Here is a 19,590-nt window from a genome sequence, read left to right as displayed (position 1 = left end):
GGAGGGACCTCCCTTCTGATCTTTCAAACCCCAAAAGGAGGCCGAAGGACACAAGAAAAGGCAATTGAGATTCTCATTGTGTGACATTTAGTAAATTGGTCTCCTTCACAGTGGCAGGTGCGTGCAACCCTGGAGGTCAGGTGCTTGAAATGGGTCAACAATATGTCAGCAGCACCCCCTGCTGGCATAGATATGTGGCTGTGTCACTTCATTGTCAGTTCTCTCCGAGAAGCTTAAAACTGACTGGCATCTGAAATTCTTTCACAGATAATGAATGCATTGCATAATTCATCTTATTCTTAAGATGAAAAGGGGTTAGGCTATTTGTGACAGCCTTTCAGAATAGAGAGACACAACTGACATGACAGGTTTCTGTCAGATACACCAACTAGTAGTATTGATCTAGAATCGGCAAACTCCTACCCATATAATTTGATTCATTATGGTCTAAAATGCTAAACTGATCCTAGATCAGCACTTCTACACTGAGGCACTATGAAGATGAGCCCTGCTTCTCATTGCAACATATTTCCAAAGGACATTTTCATAGTGCTAAATAATTGTGGGAAGTGCAAACAAGTGATTTCACTCCATTTATAAGACACATCTTCACATTTCAAACATCAACATCATACAGTCACATAACTCCTTCCATGCCCAGAATCTCTGTTAAGGCATTACTCTTTTTTGGTGGATGTAATGAATGGCAAACATAACTTTAAAAAATAACAATAAAAAGTGTCTGTCACATAGCAATATGGTGAACACTGGGGGCATGCCAAATTTGAAATATTGGGCAAGTTTGTTTTGCATCTCCCAGTGACTTGGGAGGGTGGAGATTTCACTTTAGGACCAATGGAATGGTCTAAAATAGACAAAACTCTGCCCATCCGGGGTACCAGGAGATGCATGTGAACTCAGCCCATTGATGAAAATGTACCCACATCCACACATTCTGAATTGGTCCTTGGCACAGTTAGCAACCCTAACATTTAAGGGTTTTGGTTAAAGGCTAATATGTCCCACCTCTGTGTTTCAAGGACAATTTTTCACTCCATAGTGAATGAACAGTAATGTTGCATATCAAACATTTTATTCTGCAATAATAACATAAAACTTCCTGGAATAGTACAAACATTCAAAAAGGACTTTGTTTTGATCCATAATTCTTAAAGTGCAAAGCAATGCTTCCACAGGAAAAAATACAATACTTTTTGAAAATACCATTAACGCATTGCCAAGCAGTGACTGCATTGCAGTATGTGAGCAATAAAAGCTGGGGAGTGTTCATTAGGCACTGAAGGGAAGAAAATGACAGGGAAGGACACCTAGAGTTGTTCAATAAGAAACACTAATTTTCTTTTTTAGTTTTAAAAAGTTTTTCCATTGCGTGCCCTAATGAACACAACCTTAGTAACACCTCACATTACAGTAGCCTCAGATCAGTCTAACTTCAGTAGAGTAACTGAAGTACCTGATACATTCAGCTATTCACGCTTTAGCCAAGTCATTATTCAGAAAAGATAGACAGTACTATGCCTAGAAGTTTGCACAGGCCTACTGACCAGACGGACCAGTCACTTGACAGCAGACGACCAATCTCAACTCCAGGACCTGGATTCACAAAACACTTCTAACGTCTCTTTATCTGAAGATACTGCAATGTATTTGGTGAGTGACAGGACAGGTCAGATGGACAGGTCAGTATCTGGAGTGTCTGACATAGCTCGGGGACTGGTAGGACTGATGGCACCACACTCCTCGGGGATACTGTGGGAGGAGTCCCCGTTCACACTGGCATTGAGACACAGCACAGCAGTGCCTGTATGGATGAGACAAAATGGAGACCAGGCTCATTTTCAGCAGGAGAATACAGGAGAAAGTATTTTGAAATGGAGGTGCCTCGTCATACATGAACTTGTCCAATTAGAACCCAAAGTGTTTAGGTACGTTGTGCCCTCCCCTACTACACACCAGCCCCGACTAACAACTTAGAAAAAGGGAATGTATGTGTGCAAGAAAAATACTGAACTAACATAACAAAATGCTAAAAAAATACACTTTTTATTTATTTCACCTTTACTTAACCAGGTAGGCTAGTTGAGAACAAGTTCTCATTTACAACTGCGACCTGGCCAAGATAAAGCAAAGCAGTGCGACACAAACAACACAGAGTTACACATGGAATAAACAAACATACAGTCAATAACACAATAGAAAAAAAAGTCTATATACAGTGTGTGCAAATTAGGTAAGATAAGGGAGGTAAGGCAATAAATAGGCCATAGTGGCAAAATAATTACAATTTAGCAATTAAACACTGAAGTGATAGATGTGCAGAAGATGAATGCGCAAGAACAGATACTGGGGTGCAAAGGAGCAAAAATAAATAACAGTATGGGGATGCGGTAGTTGGATGGGCTATTTACAGATGGGCTATGTACAGGTGCAGTGATCTGTGAGCTGCTCTGACAGCTGGTGCTTAAAGTTCGTGAGGGAGATAAGAGTCTCCATCTTCAGTGATTTTTGCAATTCATTCCAGTCATTGGCAGCAGAGAACTGGAAGGAAAGGCGGCCAAAAGAGGAATTGGCTTTGGGGGTGACCAGTGAAATATATCTGCTGGAACGCTTGCTACTGGTGGGTGCTGTATGGTGACCAGTGAGCTGAGATAAGGCGGGGCTTTACCTAGCAAAGACTTGTTGATGACCTGGAGCCAGTGGGTCTGGCGACAAATATGAACCGAGGGCCAGCCAACAATAGCATACAGGTAGCAGTGGTGGGTAATATATGGGGCTTTGGTGACAAAAGGGATGGCACTGTGATAGACTGCATCCAATTTCCTGAGTAGAGTGTTGGAGGCTATTTTATACATTTTTATTTACCTTTATTTAACTAGGCAAGTCAGTTAAGAACAAATTCTTATTTTCAATGACGGCCTAGGAACAGTGGGTTAACTACCTGTTCAGGGGCAGAACGACAGATTTGTACCTTGTCAGCTCGGGATTTGAACTTGCAACTTTCCGGTTCCTAGTCCAACGCTCTAACCACTAGGCTACCCTGCCGCCCCATGACATTGCCGAAGTCAAGGATCGGCAGGATAGTCAGTTTTACGAGGGTATGCTTGGTTGCGAAATAGGAAGCCGATTCTAGATTTAATTTTGGATTGGAGATGCTTAATGTGAGTCTGGAAGGAGAGTTTACAGTCTAACCAGACACATATTCTAAGTCAGAACCGTTCAAAGTAGTAATGCTGGACGGGCGGGTAGGTGCGGGCAGCGATCGGTTGAAGTGCATGCATTTAGTTTTACTTGCATTTAGGAGCAGTTGGAGGCCACGGAAGGAGAGTTGGATGGCATTGAAGCTCGTTTGGAGGTTAGTTAACACAGTGTCCAAAGAAGGGTCAGAATTATACAGAATGGTGTCGTAAAGCGTAGAGGTGGGATCAAGGAATCACCTGCAGCAAGAGCGACATCATTGATATATACAGAAAAATGGGTCAGCCCGAGAAGAGACTACCACACCATGCTTCTACAACTGCATTGCTTGCTGTTTGGAGTTTTAGGCTGGGTTTCTGTACAGCACTTTGATATATCAGCTTATGTAAGGGGGGCTATATAAATACATTTGATTTGATACCAGAGGTCCGGACAACAGGTCCTCTGATTTGACATGTTGAACTCTATCTGAGAAGTAGTTGGTGAACTAGGCGAGGCAGTCATTTGAGAAACCAAGGCTGTTGAGTCTGCCGATAAGAATGTGGTGATTGACAGAGTCGAATGCCTTGGCCAGGTCGATGAATACAGCTGCACAGTATTGTCTCTTATCGATGGCGGATATGATATCGTTTAGGACCTTGAGCGAGGCTGAGGTGCACCAATGACCAGCTCGGAAACCAGATTGCTTAGCAGAGAAGGTACGGTGGGATTCGAAATGATCGGTGATCTGTTTGTTAACTTGGCTTTCGAGGACCTTAGAAAGGCAGGGTAGGAATATGAATAAATAAAATGAAAACACATGGAAGATGTCTTGTATGTGAATTCACAAACGTAGAGTCTGAGAAGTGACATAATTTGGTAATTACTGTAATGTTTGAGGGGAGCAGTGTGCGTGTATGTGTTTGTTAGTTCAAATATCTCTTACGGTCCATCTCATAAACACAGCTGTCACTGTGAGCCTCTGTGTCCGAACAAGTCCGTATCCTCCTCTGGGTTGACCTTTGACCTGATAACACACCCTCCTTTGGCGGAAGACCAGACCTGGAAATGACAACGGCTTCACTTAGAAACACAGCTCCAGGGTGAATTTCCCCCTAGATACAGATCTAGGATCAGCTTCCCCAACCCTAACCATTAGTGGGGGAAATATAAAACTGTCCCAAGATCAGCGTCTAAGGGCAAATTCACTCTACACCTAGAAGCACACTGGTAATGACAAGGACCTTTGTAGTAGAACCAGTGGAATGTTTTCTGTACGCAATAATACCTGTCGAAGTTGTACGTGCCCGGGTAACTTATGGACCGCTTCATCTGCAAATGAAAAAAGGAAATGGACACCGTTAGTACTTGTGCCTATCACTGAATATCAAGGACTTTAAAATGACAAAATATGATTCCTATATTGAGCCTATTCACAGCAGCATAAAAGCGAACATCCGTAATTGTGGTATATTCCAAAACGGGTGTATAAAAAGTAAGTAGCATAGGAAACTAAAACACAGTCTCTGTTCAAGTCTACAGAAGCCAGAGGCAAAAAATTAAATAAAATGTACACTCTTGGAATTCTCACTAGAACGACTTAGTATCTTGTTCAAACGACTTTTAGTATCTTTTTCGAACAATTATCTCAACGATAGTACCTATTTAGAAACAAATTAGTATAAGTAGTTTCAACCACTTATCTTGTTTGAATGACAATTGTTATTTTGTCTAATTAGACCTCATTTGTTATGTAGCTTGTCAGACCATGTAATGGTTGTTGCAGCCATTCCATCCATTGATATGATTATTAATTGACAGTTATTTGATCGTGCAGGGCTGCTTTTGAATGCCAGAGCATGTAAGTAAGCCGCAGAGCGTAATTTGAGCAGATTTAAAAAATGTTGTCGGCCTTCTCTCCCACTCCAATGTCACTCTGGTACTGCTCAGCCACAAGCTCGGGGCATGCCCCGCCAAGCATTTTGTTTCCTTTATCACTATTTCAATTAGGCCTATTCGGTTGTAATCATTTAGCCTACTCCACCCACCATAGTCTATATCTAGTTTATATTCTACTTTCTAACTGTATGAAATGTAATTTCAATTTTGAAGGACTTCAAATGTATTAACATGTTTTAGGTAGGCAATACATAGGCTACTGTCAAATGTTTTTCTTGGAATAGAAACACCATAACATAAATCAATTTAATTAAGCTAAAATATCAGAAATAAATAGTAAATAAAAGGCCACTATGAGCTTCTTTTCATAAATAATCATCTCAAACTGCCAGTCAATTGATTTGCGCGCAGCAACAAGCTTCACATGTGCAATGAGTGTGGGAAATGTGCTCGACAAATATATTCTAATTATTATAAAAAGACAGAAAAATACACATGTAAAAGCTTAATTACATAAAGGAATAGTAGTGAGAATATAGACAAGAGAAAGTAATATATTTGAAAAGCCTCAAATGGAGAAAAAAAATGCATTGATAAAGCCGCCACCGTGTGTGGATGCAATTTAAATAGGGACCGGCACGGAGTTCAGCAGGACGGTGTCAAAAGGCTGCATCGTCGTAGGCCTACACTTCACCACTGCTGGAGGGAGTACACAGCCGTCCTTGACTGTGAGCTAGAATTAAAATGTTGAATTTAAATGTGTGCGACACTACACGTAAACAATAGAATCAATGTAGGGAGGTAACGTGATAAGGAAATTGCTTTAGACTGCATTTACCGGTAGGACTAGTTATCTTACGCGCTCTGGCAGAGAAATAGCCTGTGAGTTCTTTAACAGTAGCCTAAAGTAAAGTATCCATCACCAACAAATTCAGGAATTTCCGAGATAATAGGCTGGTTTATGCTGCGAACAACATGCTTTTATCAGCCTACCAGAATCACCTACAAAAACAGGTTTGTGATAGGCCTTTAATTTAATTGTTCTAGCCCACAGTTTATAATAACAGGAAAAAATGGATTTAAATCACTGAAATAAAATGAAGTGATAGTAAACTTTCTTGACATTTAATTTAATATTTAAAGTGTTGGCTAATGGTTTACTGAAACATAAAGGAAGCTATCTGATAGCTTTCAATAGCACTGATGACAATAACCTATTAACTTGATGGAAAGGCAAAAAATATATATTGATTTGAACGCATCCTTGAGAAGGAGCACTTGAGAGGGAGAACCATGTGTGATGGATGGAGTGTTGCTAAATAAATCCTTGCATTGCAGGGATCCACTTGATTTTTGAATGACTACCTCATCTATGTACCTCACACATACAGATAATTGTCCCACAGTCGAGCAGTGAATTTCAAACACAGTTTCAACCACAAAGACCAGGGAGGTTTTCCTATGCCTCGCAAAGAAGTGCACCTATTGGTAGATGGATAAAAAAAAAAAAAATTAAACAGACATTGAATATCCCTTTGAGCATGGTGAAGTTATTAATTACACTTTGGATGGTGCATCAACACACACAGTCACTACAAACATACAGGCGTCCTTCCTAACTTAGTTGTCAGGGATTTCAGCACGAAGCCAATGGTGACTTTAAGACAGTTACAGAGTTTAATGGCTGTGATAGGAGAAAACTGAGGATCAATCAACAACATTGTAGTTACTCCACAATACTAACCTAATTGACAGAGTGAAAAGGAAGCCTGGACAGAATAAAAATATTCCAAAAACATGCATCCTGTTTGCAACAAGGCACTAAAGTAATAATGCAAAAAATATGGCAAAGTAATTCAATTTTTTCCTGATTACAAAGTGTTATGTTTGGGGCAAATCCAATACAACACATTACTGAGTACCACTCTCCATATGTGCAAGCATAGTGGTGGCTGCATCATGTTATGGGTATGCTTGTAATCATTAAGGACTGGGGAGTTTTTCAGGATAAAAAGAAACAGAATGGAGCTAAGCACAGGCAAAATCCTAGAGGAAAACCTGGTTCAGTCTGCTTTCCACTAGACACTGGGAGATTAATTCAATTTTCAGCAGGACTATAACCTAAAACACAAGGCCAAATCTACACTGGAGTTGTTAACCATGTTCATGAGTGGCCGAGTTACAGTATTGACTTAAATCTGCTTGAAAATCTATTGGCAAGACCTCAAAATGGTTGTCTAGCAATGATCAACAACCAATTTGACAGCATTTGAAGAATTTAGAAAAGAATAACGAGCAAATATTGCACAATCCAGGTGAGGAAAGCTCTTAGAGACTTACCCAAAAAGACTCACATCTGTAATTGCTCCCAAAGGTGATTCTAACATGTATTAACTCAGGAGGTTGAATACTTATCTAATCAAGATATTTGTGTTTCAATTGTGAATCATTTATTACAAATGTTATAATTTCTTCCACTTTGACTTTACAAAGTATTTTGTGTAGACCGTTTCCATTTTAATCCCACTTTGTAACACAACAAAATGTTGAAAAAGTCAAGGGGTGTAAATACTTTCTGAAGGTATTGTAATTAAACAGTATTTTAGGGAGTGCAGATTACCAGTGCAGAGCTGTTTTTACACAATAATCTGTGTTCTCTTTTGGTGATATCACCATTGCGCATGCTCTTGGTGAGTGTGTTAGATTACAGCCAAACATTGTTTTGTCGAGTTAGTAGTGAGTCTCTTATAGAACTTATAGTAATTCAGTTTTATAGACAGGATATTCTTGTACAGTAAAAACACCTCCCTTGTCCACTGGGTGGAAGGTTATAGAGGTGTCATTCGGCGGGTAAAGTTATTCCTAACATGGGGAATATGAAATGCAAATATTTGAAATTGTTGCATGTTGAGTTTATATTCTTGTTTAGCATACATAGGGGACTGTATAGCTGTGCTTTGGATCAAGTCAAGCAAGGATGCAGCAGATAAGAAGAGATAAGAGACAAAATGAGATAAGACATCTGGGTAGTGTTCATTAGGCACCAAATGGGAGAAAACGGATTGAAACGGAGTGACAACCTGTAATTTTCCGATACGAAATGCTCATTTTGCAATATGTTTTAAAACGTTGTCTGTTGCATGCCCTAATGAACACCCCTGTGATGAAGCTGTACAGAGTATGGTGAAGTTGCCCCTAGACATTGATCATGGGTGAAGTTTTGCATTTGCCCCACCAATTGGATTGGGGAGGGGAATCTGATCCAAGATCTGTACCTAGGGGAAACTTCACTCCGGAGCTAGACAGTACATTGAATACCATCCTACCCGGGCCATCTGTATTGGGGACGGAGAAACAGGGGACATCATCATGTCATCTGGAGGGTTCAACAGCACCATGTCTGTCTTGAACTTGGAGTTGGCCATCTTCATACATTCTTCCAGTGTTTTGATGAAGGTGTTACACGTGGCACTCAGTAAAGAGGACGCCTCATTCAGAGTCTGGAGCAACAAAGAAAAGACAAGGAGAGGCAAATCAGTCAACTGGAGATGGGGCACTGACGAAAATACAATTCATAAATATACACAATATTAAGCCTAATATATTACTACATGTGCCTCAGGCTTTCTTAGCTGGTGTGAAGAAACTACTCCTTAAATTGGCAACACAATTTGTTACTAAAAAGGGCTTGAAGAGTTTACAATGCTCCAAACTACAACCATTTAGCCACATTTCACGACCCTTTGACTTGGTTGTGAAGGTTACATTTTTAAAATTGGACATACCGGTGAGAGTTGCACATTTTAGCTGGTCACCTCAATCAAAACTTCAAGATGTTTTGGGTGGATAAACCCATGCTTTTGTACAACAGTAAAGTGCATTATCCTCATGGTTCCTGTCATGAAATTGTCTGCCCTGCCACTGTGCCTGTTTTGACAGGGCCGGCTGATGCAATGAGTGAGTCTCTCACACCCTCTTCCCCCCCCCCGTGCACCCCAAAAAATGCATTATGATTGTATAACATAACAAAATGCAATAGCGGGGGTAAAACAACTTTGTCCATGCAAGAAAGAGAGGAGGAACTCGGCTTCCTGTAGGTATACTTTTTATTTCTCAACTCTCAATATTTAGCTCAAAGCACACAGTTTTACAATCAAGATGTCTGATATGGCTTTGAAATACAGAGCACGCGAACTGCATATCGGCCATCACAAGTGCACTAGGCCTCGTTGGCAACATTTAATATACTGTTAGATTAATACATGGCAACACTAGCAGTAGGTGTTATATTTTTTGTCAGCAACCTAGCTAATGTGTTTGAAGTGTTCACTTCCTTAGGTGGTGAATTAGTACCAATTGAATTCTGGAGTCCTATTTTTTTTTCTGGAGTCCCATTAAAACATAACAATAATAATTATCAACCCCAAATTCATGACAATTGCTGGATTATGTTACATATCAAAAATATATTGAATTACGCATTCCTGCTTGGACATGTTATATGTAACAACGTATTTATTGAATACTATAACAGTCCATTACACTAGCATTGTACATCTAAATTACTTTCTATTGCGTGACCCCGCAAAAATGTTGTGGTGCGACCAAATTGCTGCTAGTGCCACCAACTGAAAAAGTTACTGGCTCCAGTGCCACCAAGGGGAAATGTTAGTCTGGAGCTCTGGTTTAACATAATTAACTTAATTTATGTACTCATCAAAACAAATATATACTTTTGTTGACTGTTTTTAATTCCCAACCCTGGGTTTCCAGACACACCACACCAAACACACACGATGAGTGCCTTGCTCAAGGGCAAAACTGCAGTACCAGCTTGCACCAAATATTTTCTTGCCAGCCCAGGGATTCACACCGGCAACCGTCCAGATCTTGGCCTGTCGCTCTGATCTCTAGTACAGTGTCACTACCACAACTTCATTTGGCGTAGATGAAGAGCAAAAGAGCAAATGGGGAAAGGTGGATACCTAGTCAGTTGTACAGGGGGGGGATGTATTTGATCTCCTGCTGATTTTGTACGTTTGCCCACTGACAAAGAAATGATCGGTCTATAATTTTAATGGTAGGTGTATTTGAACAGTGAGAGACAGAATAACATTTTTTTTAAACATGTCAAAAATGTTATAAATTGATTTGCATTTTAATGAGGAAAATGAGTATTTGACCCCAGATTTCTGGCTCCCAGGTGTCTTTTATACAGGTAACGAGCTGAGATTAGGAGCACACTCTTTAAAGGGAGTGCTCCTAATCGCAGCCTGTTACCTGTATAAAAAACAGCTGTCCATAGAAGCAATCAATCAATCAGATTCCAAACTCTCCACCATGGCCAAGACCAAAGAGCTCTCCAAGGATGTCAGGGACAAGATTGTAGACCTACACAAGGCTGGAATGGGCTACAAGACCATCGCCAAGCAGCTTGGTGAGAAGGAGACAACAGTTGGTGCGATTATTCGCAAATGGAAGAAACACAAAAGAACTGTCAATTTCCCTCGGCCTGGGGCTCCATGCAAGATCTCACCTCGTGGAGTTGCAATGATCATGAGAACGGTGAGGAATCAGCCCAGAACTACACGGGAGGACCTTGTCAATGATCTCAAGGCAGCTGGGACCATAGTCACCAAGAAAACAATACGCCGTGAAGGACTGAAATCCTGCAGCGCCCGCAAGGTCCCCCTGCTCAAGAAAGCACATATACATGCCCATCTGAAGTTAGCCAATGAACATCTGAATGACTCCGAGGACAACTGGGTTGGGTGAAAGTGTTGTGGTCAGATGAGACCAAAATGGAGCTCTTTGGCATCAACTCAACTCGTTGTGTTTGGAGGAGGAATGCTGCCTATGACCCCAAGAACACCATCTCCACCGTCAAACATGGAGGTGGAAACATTATGCTTTGTGGGTGTTTTTCTGCTAAGGGGACAGGACAACTTCACCACATCAAAGGGACGATGGACGGGGCCATGTACCGTTGGGTGAGAATCTCCTTCCCTCAGCCAGGGCATTGAAAATGAGTCGTGGATGGGTATTCCAGCATGACAATGACTCAAAACACACGCCCAAGGCAACAAAAGAGTGGCTCAAGAAGAAGCACATTGGCTAGGCCACTCCAGGACCTTAGTCTCCAGAACTTAATCCCATAGAAAATCTGTGGAGGGAGCTGAAGGTTCGAGTTGCCAAACGTCAGCCTTGAAACCTTAATGACTTGGGAGAAGATCTGCAAAGAGGAGTGTGACAAAATCCCTCCTGAGATGTGTGCAAACCTGGTGGCCAACTACAAGAAACGTCTGACCTCTGTGATTGCCAACAAGGGTTTTGCCAACAAGGACTAAGTCATGTTTTGCATAGGGGTCAAATACTTATTTCCCTCATTAAAATGCAAATCAATTTATAACATTTTTGACATGCGTTTTTCTGGATTTTTTTGTTGTTATTCTGTCTCTCACTGTTCAAATAAACCTACCATTAAAGTTATAGACTGATCCTTTCTTTGTTAGTGGGCAAACGTACAAAATCAGCAGGGGATCAAATACTTTTTTCCTTCACTGTATAACTGAATGCATTCAACTGAGATGTGTCTTTCACATTTAACCCAACCCCTCTGAATCAGAGAGGTGCGGGGGGGGCTGCCATAATCAACATCCACGTCTTCGGCGCCTGGGGAACGGTGGGTTAACTGCCTTGTTCAGGGGCAGAAAGACAGATTTTTTTACCTCGTCAGCTCAGGGATTCGATCTAACAACCGTTCAGTTACTGGCCCAATACTCTAACCACTAGGCTACCTGCCGCCACGCTGGCGATTCCTGACAGCCAACACTTTGGCTGCATATGGCACCATATTCCATACAGTGCACTACTTTTGACCGGGGCCCATAGGTCTCCGGGCAAATGAAGTGCAGTATGTAGGAAAAAGGGTGCCATTTGGGACACAACCTAGCTAAAACCTTGCAGGTATAGTTACCTCCGAGCTGGAATTGGAGTGGTCTCTTTCCTGGTCCTCCTGGCCCACAGACTCCTGTATCGTGTGGACCTGCTGCATTAGCAAGTCACAGTAGAGACGCAGCTCGGACATCTTTGTTTTCAGAGATTCTGTCGTCTCTGTTATTTCTTCCAATAAAAAAAAACAGAACACTGTTATGTTAGTGAGAGGACCTTTAAGGTAAGGTACTGTAACTCTAGCCTGGTCAGTGGTCCTAGATCTGTTGGTGCTCTTCAGTTTTCCCCTAGGATTTTTTTCCAGCAGCAGTGTCAGAGTTAGCGGTGAGGGGGTCTCCCTTCAGGGGAGATGGGGTCTTTCTTGGGCATACATCTATACATCTCCATGTGTTTTTTTACCATTGCGGCCACGATTACGATATGCTTGAAGGGGAAACACTGCTATTTCCAACTTAATTTCTGTCACAATTCCATAAGGAGTAGTTAGCAAGAGAGCATAAACAGACTGGCATCCATGCAAAGGTAACACATGATCACTCATCTAAGGGTGTTTTTAGTTCGGTTCCCTTTTTAAGGGCATTGTGAACATAAAGCTCCCCAGGTTCGCTTGTCATTATTCCCGCACCACACAGACTACTGCAACACTGTTTCCCCTGCCCCTCACATTGGTGCCACAAAACAGAGATGATGATGTGAAAGTTTGTGGGAAAAACGTGTGCCGTTATTGGATATTGATTAGCGATTTTCAAGGATGGAGAGAAATTCCCAAATATGTGTAGAGATTTGTACTGGCACGATAATATGTTATTTGTTTGCAATATGTGATATACTCCAATGTAGATTTGGCCATGTGTTTTAGGTTATTGTTCTGCTGAAAGTGAAATTAATTTAAGCAATTATTTTACTGCTGAACTTATTTAGGCTTGCCATGCCAAAGGGGTTGAGTACTTATTGACTCAAGACATTTCATTTTTAATTAATTTGTAAACATTTCAGAAAAACATAATTCCACTTAGACATTATTGGGTATTGTTTGTAGGCCAGCGAGAGAGAAATTCAGGTTTACCCTGGGAGCTTGAGTGTGCGGCTCTCTTTATCTATTTTTATAGCCTACAAATTAAGGATGTAACACAACAAAACATGTAAAAAGTCAAGGGGTGTGAATACTTTCTGAAGGCACTGTACATGAATGATCCCAATTCAAGTTCAAAGACGGCGGCAATTAGAAAAAAAATGAAAAAGTAGATTGTGCTGATTTATAGGTACATTGAATGAACCGTATCACGTCATAGATTAAAAAGTCTGTGAATAGTGCCCAAACAAAGACGTCATATGTGAATTCCTCCATCTTTATGCACCTTCGCCATTACAGCATTACTTAATCTGCAGTATTCTTCTGCTAATTATTCTGTTACCAATAATATTTACATGCTAATATGTTCTGATTAGAATTGTCTCATCTTTTAACTAAATGCAATCTATTAGCTTCCAAAATGTTAGTTTGAAGTTTTATTAGTTATATTTACAGAATACACATGATATATATCGTCCAACGAAATGCTTACTTGCAGGTTCCTTCTCGACAATGCAACAATAAGAAATAATCAAATAAAGTAAATAGCTCAGTAGAATAGAATAAACATTTTAGCATAGGTATAATACAGGAAGGGACAATTTATAGTCAAATATTTACACGTGTATTGTGGAAGGGGTGGGGCAGTGTATAATCTGAGCAGTATAATAAAAGCCTGGTAGCAGGAGGGGACTATAGTCTGGGACAGGTTAAAGATGTCAGACAAGATGCCCGCCTGCGGGTCAGCACACACTCAGAGAACAGGACCAGAGATACCATCTGCGCTGACAGCTTTGTGAGTATTCACTATTTTGAGAATTTTCTTCACGTCAGCCTTGGATTGCGAAAGCACCTGGTCGCCCGGAGCAGCGAGAGTCTTCCTGGATTGCGGTCTCGAAGCGAGCAGAGAATGTGTTCAGCTCATCTGGGAGGGAGGCTTTAGTGGGCACTGCACAGCTGGATTTGCTGCAGTCGCCTGTGAGTCTAATGCGTCGCGAGTCTGAGTTGTTGAAAATGAATTCATGTTCATGGCCATGCTGCTGTTCCAGTTTCAACTGACCTGAGCCCTAGGACCATGCCCCAGGACTACCTGACATGATGACTCCTTGCTGTCCCCAGTCCACCTGGCCATGCTGCTGCTCCAGTTTCAACTTCCACCTGACTGTGCTGCTGCTCCAGTTTCAACTGTTCTGCCTTGTTATTATTCGACCATGCTGGTCATTTATGAACATTTGAACATCTTGGCCATGTTCTGTTATAATCTCCACCCGGCACAGCCAGAAGAGGACTGGCCACCCCACATAGCCTGGTTCCTCTCTAGGTTTCTTCCTAGGTTTTGGCCTTTCTAGGGAGTTTTTCCTAGCCACCGTGCTTCTACACCTGCATTGCTTGCTGTTTGGGGTTTTAGGCTGGGTTTCTGTACAGCACTTTGAGATATCAGCTGATGTACGAAGGGCTATATAAATACATTTGATTTGATTTGATTTAATGTTCGAGTCTGTATTGTCTTTTTGCGTCCCTCGTAGCTGTAAGTATGTATATCACACTATCCGATAACCCGATCTGATGGAATTGCTTGTCCTGCACTTTGTAAAAACCCAAAATGCATCGAGTGAATGTTTGAAAAATATCCTGGTTCCTTTCTTAACATAGGAATGGAATGCAAAGAGGACTCGGACCATAAAATAGATGAACTGGAGTTGAGTCCTCAATCAAAGGCAAGGGCAGTGTGAATACAAAGAGAACAGAGTTATTTAGCTTTTTCCTTTTCTTTTTTACACCAAAGTTCACTTTAAAGAGGACTGCGATTGGTTATTTTAAAGAGGACAATATGTGAAAACATCCTAAAGAATAGGCCTATACAGTAAATGTTCAATTAGGACACTGAATGACAACGCATGAGGGTCAATGTGAGAGGGAGACAAGCACAAGGGAGATTAATGACGAACAAAGAAAACACTGCTGGGTCAGTACCTTTTTCTTTATTGGCCCTCGTGTCAGCAAGGCCAGCTTTGGAACTTCCAAGTGCCACAAGCCACTTCTGTCGTTCGGCAGCATTGACAGCTTTGACGTAAAAATGCTGCTCTCCTGGTATGATCAGTTCCAGTCTGTTATTGTCGGTGGGGTGAACTAATGAAAAATATGTCAACACAACCCTTCAGCACAAGAATCAACCATAAATTGAGATTTCAATAGCAAATACTTCCTGTACTGAGATTAGAGGGGTTTAACTGTCAATCTGGGATTTAAAACAACAATGAAGCAGAAACCCTGCCAATGTTTGGGAAAACAGCTGAGGGATGGGAGTTGAGAAATGTAACCACTATCAAATTCATAGGGTGAGTGGCACAATATAGGCCTTTCAGAAACAAATCATACCTTTGATTTCACAGACGGACATCTTAATACTTCCTTTGCTCCCTTTGCAGACATCATCTTGAGAATCATAGTAGGAAATTATTCCATCGTCTAAAACAAACCAGCGTGGCTGCCACCCTGTAATCATTTCAGATAAGCTAGGTTAGTTATTCTTGCACTGACAACTTCTGTTTTTACAGGTTGGTTCTTCCTGTGCAGACAATTGATGAATCAAGCTAGCTAGATATCAACACAACCAACCAGTATTACCAAGAACACCTAGTGAAACACTCTCTTCCAGGTAGCCTAAACTCAACTCCACAATTTACGATGGAGTTGAGCGGTGACTAGTGTGTGAAGGGGGCAATTGCGACCTGCAATTTGGGACAGAATTGCACGTGGGCATTCTTGCATAAGCAGGAATCCCTCATTATACTTATATTGGTCCATTTTAAGCTACAATTCCAGTACACAAGTGGGAGGTGGGGGCGCTCCAGTACAGTAGGTGGCAATAATGCACTATAACGATGGATGCCAACTGACGATAAACTCCACAGAAGAAAAGACGGGGCGACAATGGTCGCTAGCTATGGTAAACAGTGTCCTTCACTCCCGCCTGTCGTGCAATGTCCTGCAGTTCTGTTAACAAGGGCAGTTCTTCGGCAGGCATTTAGGATAATAGGTGCAAGCTAGGACTCCGGTACACAGCAAGCAGCAGGCGGGATAGGTAGCTAGCTAGCACACCGGTAGACAGTATCCCTCGCCCCTGCCTGTCAGGCACTGCTTTTCGGCAGTTCTGTTAACGATGGTGAGGCCAGGTGTTTGGCAAGAGGGAGCTAAATACACTATGTGCTAGCTAGTTAACTGGGTCATTCCTACATTGAGGTGCCTGTTCTGTCGCCAGGAAATATCAGTTCTTATTTAGTTTAAAATGTGAATCCAAAAAACTTTAAATATGAGATCAGGTGTCCTTTACCTTAAAAACACCAAAATATGGCTATTGAAAGGGCATTTTATGCATTTTGAATATTTTTTCTGTGGATTTGGGTGTTTTTGCCATGTACCCAGGTGTTATTCATCAATTTCTAATAGAAATATAAGCCATAAACCCCCCCCCCCCAAAAAAAAAAAATGTGTTCATTATTTTATAGTCCTAGTTAATCAAATCTCTCAAATGTTTTTTTCATGATTCTATTTATTTTTATTGCATTTAAAATGTTCTGTGTCCTTTATCACTTTCCACCTTGTTAGTTTGTTGTAATTCTCTGTAATATGTAACTGTTTGGGTGACCTGACCAAATTCACATAGAAATTTGTTATAGAGATGTAATTGTCATAGAAAGCAAGTCTATGTGCACTATTTCTATTCTTCCCATTCTTAAATTTAGTTTTAGCCTCGGTTTTGTACACCAGCTTCAAACAGCTGAAAATACAATATTTTTGGTTGTGGAAAATATATTTCACAACAGTTTAGATGGTACAATGATTCTTTATAACAATCTTGCTTATTTTGTCACATGAACTGATTTAGAATCAGTTAAAATTTTAGCAACCAGAAAATGACAGAGCGATTTCTGCATAGCACATCTTTAGACTTGCTTTCAATGACAATGTCATATCCATAACACCTATTTCTATGTTCATGTTGTTTGGTGGGAAAACAATGGTGCGAAGCTAAATAAATATAAAACACTCGGTTTTATTTATTTTCCCATGTTTCATGACACTTGTCTGTCTCACATGCATTTCCACCCTATTAGGCTAAATTAGAGAAGATTTAACACATTTTCTAAATGTTAAAATACATTTCATATAGAAGTTCAAAACCTGTTCAAATGTTTACCATTATGCTAGTTTAATCTCAATCACCCACAGAGTTACGGCTAATTAAGGCTACACATTTCCACCCTGTTAGGTTTTGGCGGTAGGAGGTGGAGATGGGGTATCCACAGGAAAGTGTTGTTTACCCCACTTTTTGTAACTCCGGTGGGTTCTGTCGCTTGTGTTTTTAATCTGTTGACGCATTGCACGTGATGCTCAACATGTAAAAAATAGCCGAACATAACCGAATGTAGTAGACCGAAGCACATTTCCTCACAATCAGCTGGAAGTGTTTGCCTGTTCGGTTAGGCTCGGCCATATGTAAGTGTTTGTCACATACGAATTGCATCAGTATTGAAAATAAAAACCAAAAATACAAACGATAAACATACCAGCATAGGCCTACTTAATGTCTGGTTGATAACACTACTCTGTGAATATTTTGTCTCACATTCCTATCTGCAAAAGGACCAACCACACGGACAACCGGTGAAGTATTTTATTCAGCATTCTGTCTCAGAGGTCGTGAAAGGAAACTTTCCTGATCCAAACGCTAATTTCTGTCTAGGGTCTTTAGGCTAGGTTCCACCCTGTTATTATTATGCAATAAGTATGGGATTATGCACCTAAAATAGATCAAGTGCCTTAGTTTGACCAATATGTTTTTCTGAAAGTCAAATATGTGCTTTTTCTGAATAAAAATATAAATATTTGTTTTGTATTCTAAAGTTATGAGGTCCAAAAGGTACTGTAATGTAGGAATGACCCAGCTAGGAGGACTCCGATACACAGCAGGCCGGAGATATCTAGGACACTTGTATTTCCCTTTTGACAACATTTTAATCGCATAGACAATCAGGGGAAATCCAGAATATCAAAAGTGTCACAGAAGCATGAAGATGGCGTTCTGGGGGGGGTTACCGCTCACACGCAGGAACGCCCCGAATTGCAGGTCGCAATCATACACAATTGACTAGTGTGGGCAGACTGGAACATCAACGTCACATAAAAAAACGACTGATTTCAGCACCCAAAGAACAGCCCGCAATTACACACGACATGGGTAATGGTATGTGACAGCTCCAGTCCGCCCACAAGCACAGCTCCATCGTAAATCGTTGAGTTTAGTCGGTTAGTGCAGAGTTAGCTAACTTACATAAGTGTAGGTTGTAAGTTAGTAAGCATCTTATAAGTTAGTTACCTTACACATATATCAAATGACACAGCAAGGGCTGTGAAGGGCAGACAAGCAGGAGTAGGTTATGTATCTAAGCTAACGTTAGCTTAGCTACATTTTATGTCAATGTGACAGCTATGCTAACGAGATAGTCAAGCTAGCTAGCTAAACTATGGACCAAACACATTAAATGCATAACGTTACCTGTCATATAATTTGTCCACTTATAGAGAACTCCTTCCATAATGAACTTGCAGAAATACCACACGATCCACGTCCCCAAAAATCTCGTCACTAGTTAATACTGATATCGTACCAAAGCTAGTAAGCAATTTAGCTTGTCAACTTCATGATGCTAGCTAGCTAAAACCAAACTAAATATGTATGTTAACCTCAAAGTATATAGTGCCATGTGAATGACTATGCGTCAGCCAACAACACAGTGTGAATTCCGTTCATGTTGTTATCTTGTTGTAATTGAACTGGCGTTGAATAAACAATTGCCAGCGGATTGCTTCTTAGGTAGCTAGCTAGCTATATTTGTAAACAAAAATAACGTCACGTCCGTTTTGAGACTTCAAAATACAAGCTCCGGTTTGATTTAGATGCTTTCTTTACAAGCACAACTTTACACCCCATAATTATCCTACATGGAAGAGAGAAATAGTAATAGCGTATTTTTGTATGTTTTTTTAATAAACTACGAAAATAAATTATGTTCTAAACACACGTTTAGATCTTATACTTTTTATTCTATGCGTTCATTTTCACTTTTTGTGAATTTTGATGAATTTATGTAACAAAAAAAAGCACAAAGGCTTATTCATAAAGGTAATGTTAACTGACTAATATTATCTCATACAACAAAAAGTATAACATCTCATAAACCTGTGTCAAACTCAGACCTAATTTTCGGCATTTATTCCAAAGGGATGGTTGAACAAATCAGAGGTAACTAATTTCCGGGTTCTAGGACTACAAATTGGCGAGCTCTATAATCGCTGTGATTTCATGCCCCCTGCTTTTGGTGAGATGGGGTAACTGGCAGTTAATCCAAGAAAGAAGACAAGTAGGCTGCCAGTCCATTGCAATAAAAACGATTTATCTTAGCTTCCCC

At 40.7% G+C, this 19,590-nt stretch overlaps 1 protein-coding gene across 1 annotated transcript; it reads right to left on the bottom strand.

Moving 5' to 3' along the window:
- Nucleotides 1-580: 580 nt before the first annotated feature.
- On the bottom strand, nucleotides 581-19,030 carry plekha3 (pleckstrin homology domain containing, family A (phosphoinositide binding specific) member 3). The gene is made up of 8 exons (XM_029668790.2): nucleotides 18,678-19,030; nucleotides 15,497-15,613; nucleotides 15,092-15,247; nucleotides 12,071-12,216; nucleotides 8,421-8,594; nucleotides 4,484-4,527; nucleotides 4,142-4,257; nucleotides 581-1,822 (listed from the first exon to the last, which is right to left on the bottom strand). Exons 1-8 carry the CDS (start codon nucleotides 18,715-18,717, stop codon nucleotides 1,689-1,691), a joined length of 927 nt encoding a protein of 308 aa, XP_029524650.1. The 5' UTR covers nucleotides 18,718-19,030; the 3' UTR covers nucleotides 581-1,688.
- Nucleotides 19,031-19,590: the final 560 nt, after the last annotated feature.

The sequence above is a fragment of the Oncorhynchus nerka genome, linkage group LG2, assembly GCF_034236695.1.
Source record: "Oncorhynchus nerka isolate Pitt River linkage group LG2, Oner_Uvic_2.0, whole genome shotgun sequence".
Taxonomy (NCBI): Eukaryota; Metazoa; Chordata; class Actinopteri; order Salmoniformes; family Salmonidae; genus Oncorhynchus; species Oncorhynchus nerka.
This window is presented reverse-complemented; position numbering and strand designations above follow the sequence as displayed.

What these genes read in the sequence shown, in the direction of transcription:
- plekha3 (XM_029668790.2), bottom strand. Translation starts at nt 18,717, where the DNA reads ATGGAAGGAGTTCTCTATAAGTGGACAAATTATATGACAG. An exon ending in GTCCGTCTGTGAAATCAAAG is followed by an intron (nt 15,248 to 15,496) that starts GTATGATTTGTT and finishes ATTTTTCATTAG; the next exon opens with TTCACCCCACCGACAATAAC. An exon ending in ACTCCAATTCCAGCTCGGAG is followed by an intron (nt 8,595 to 12,070) that starts GTAACTATACCT and finishes TTGTTGCTCCAG; the next exon opens with ACTCTGAATGAGGCGTCCTC.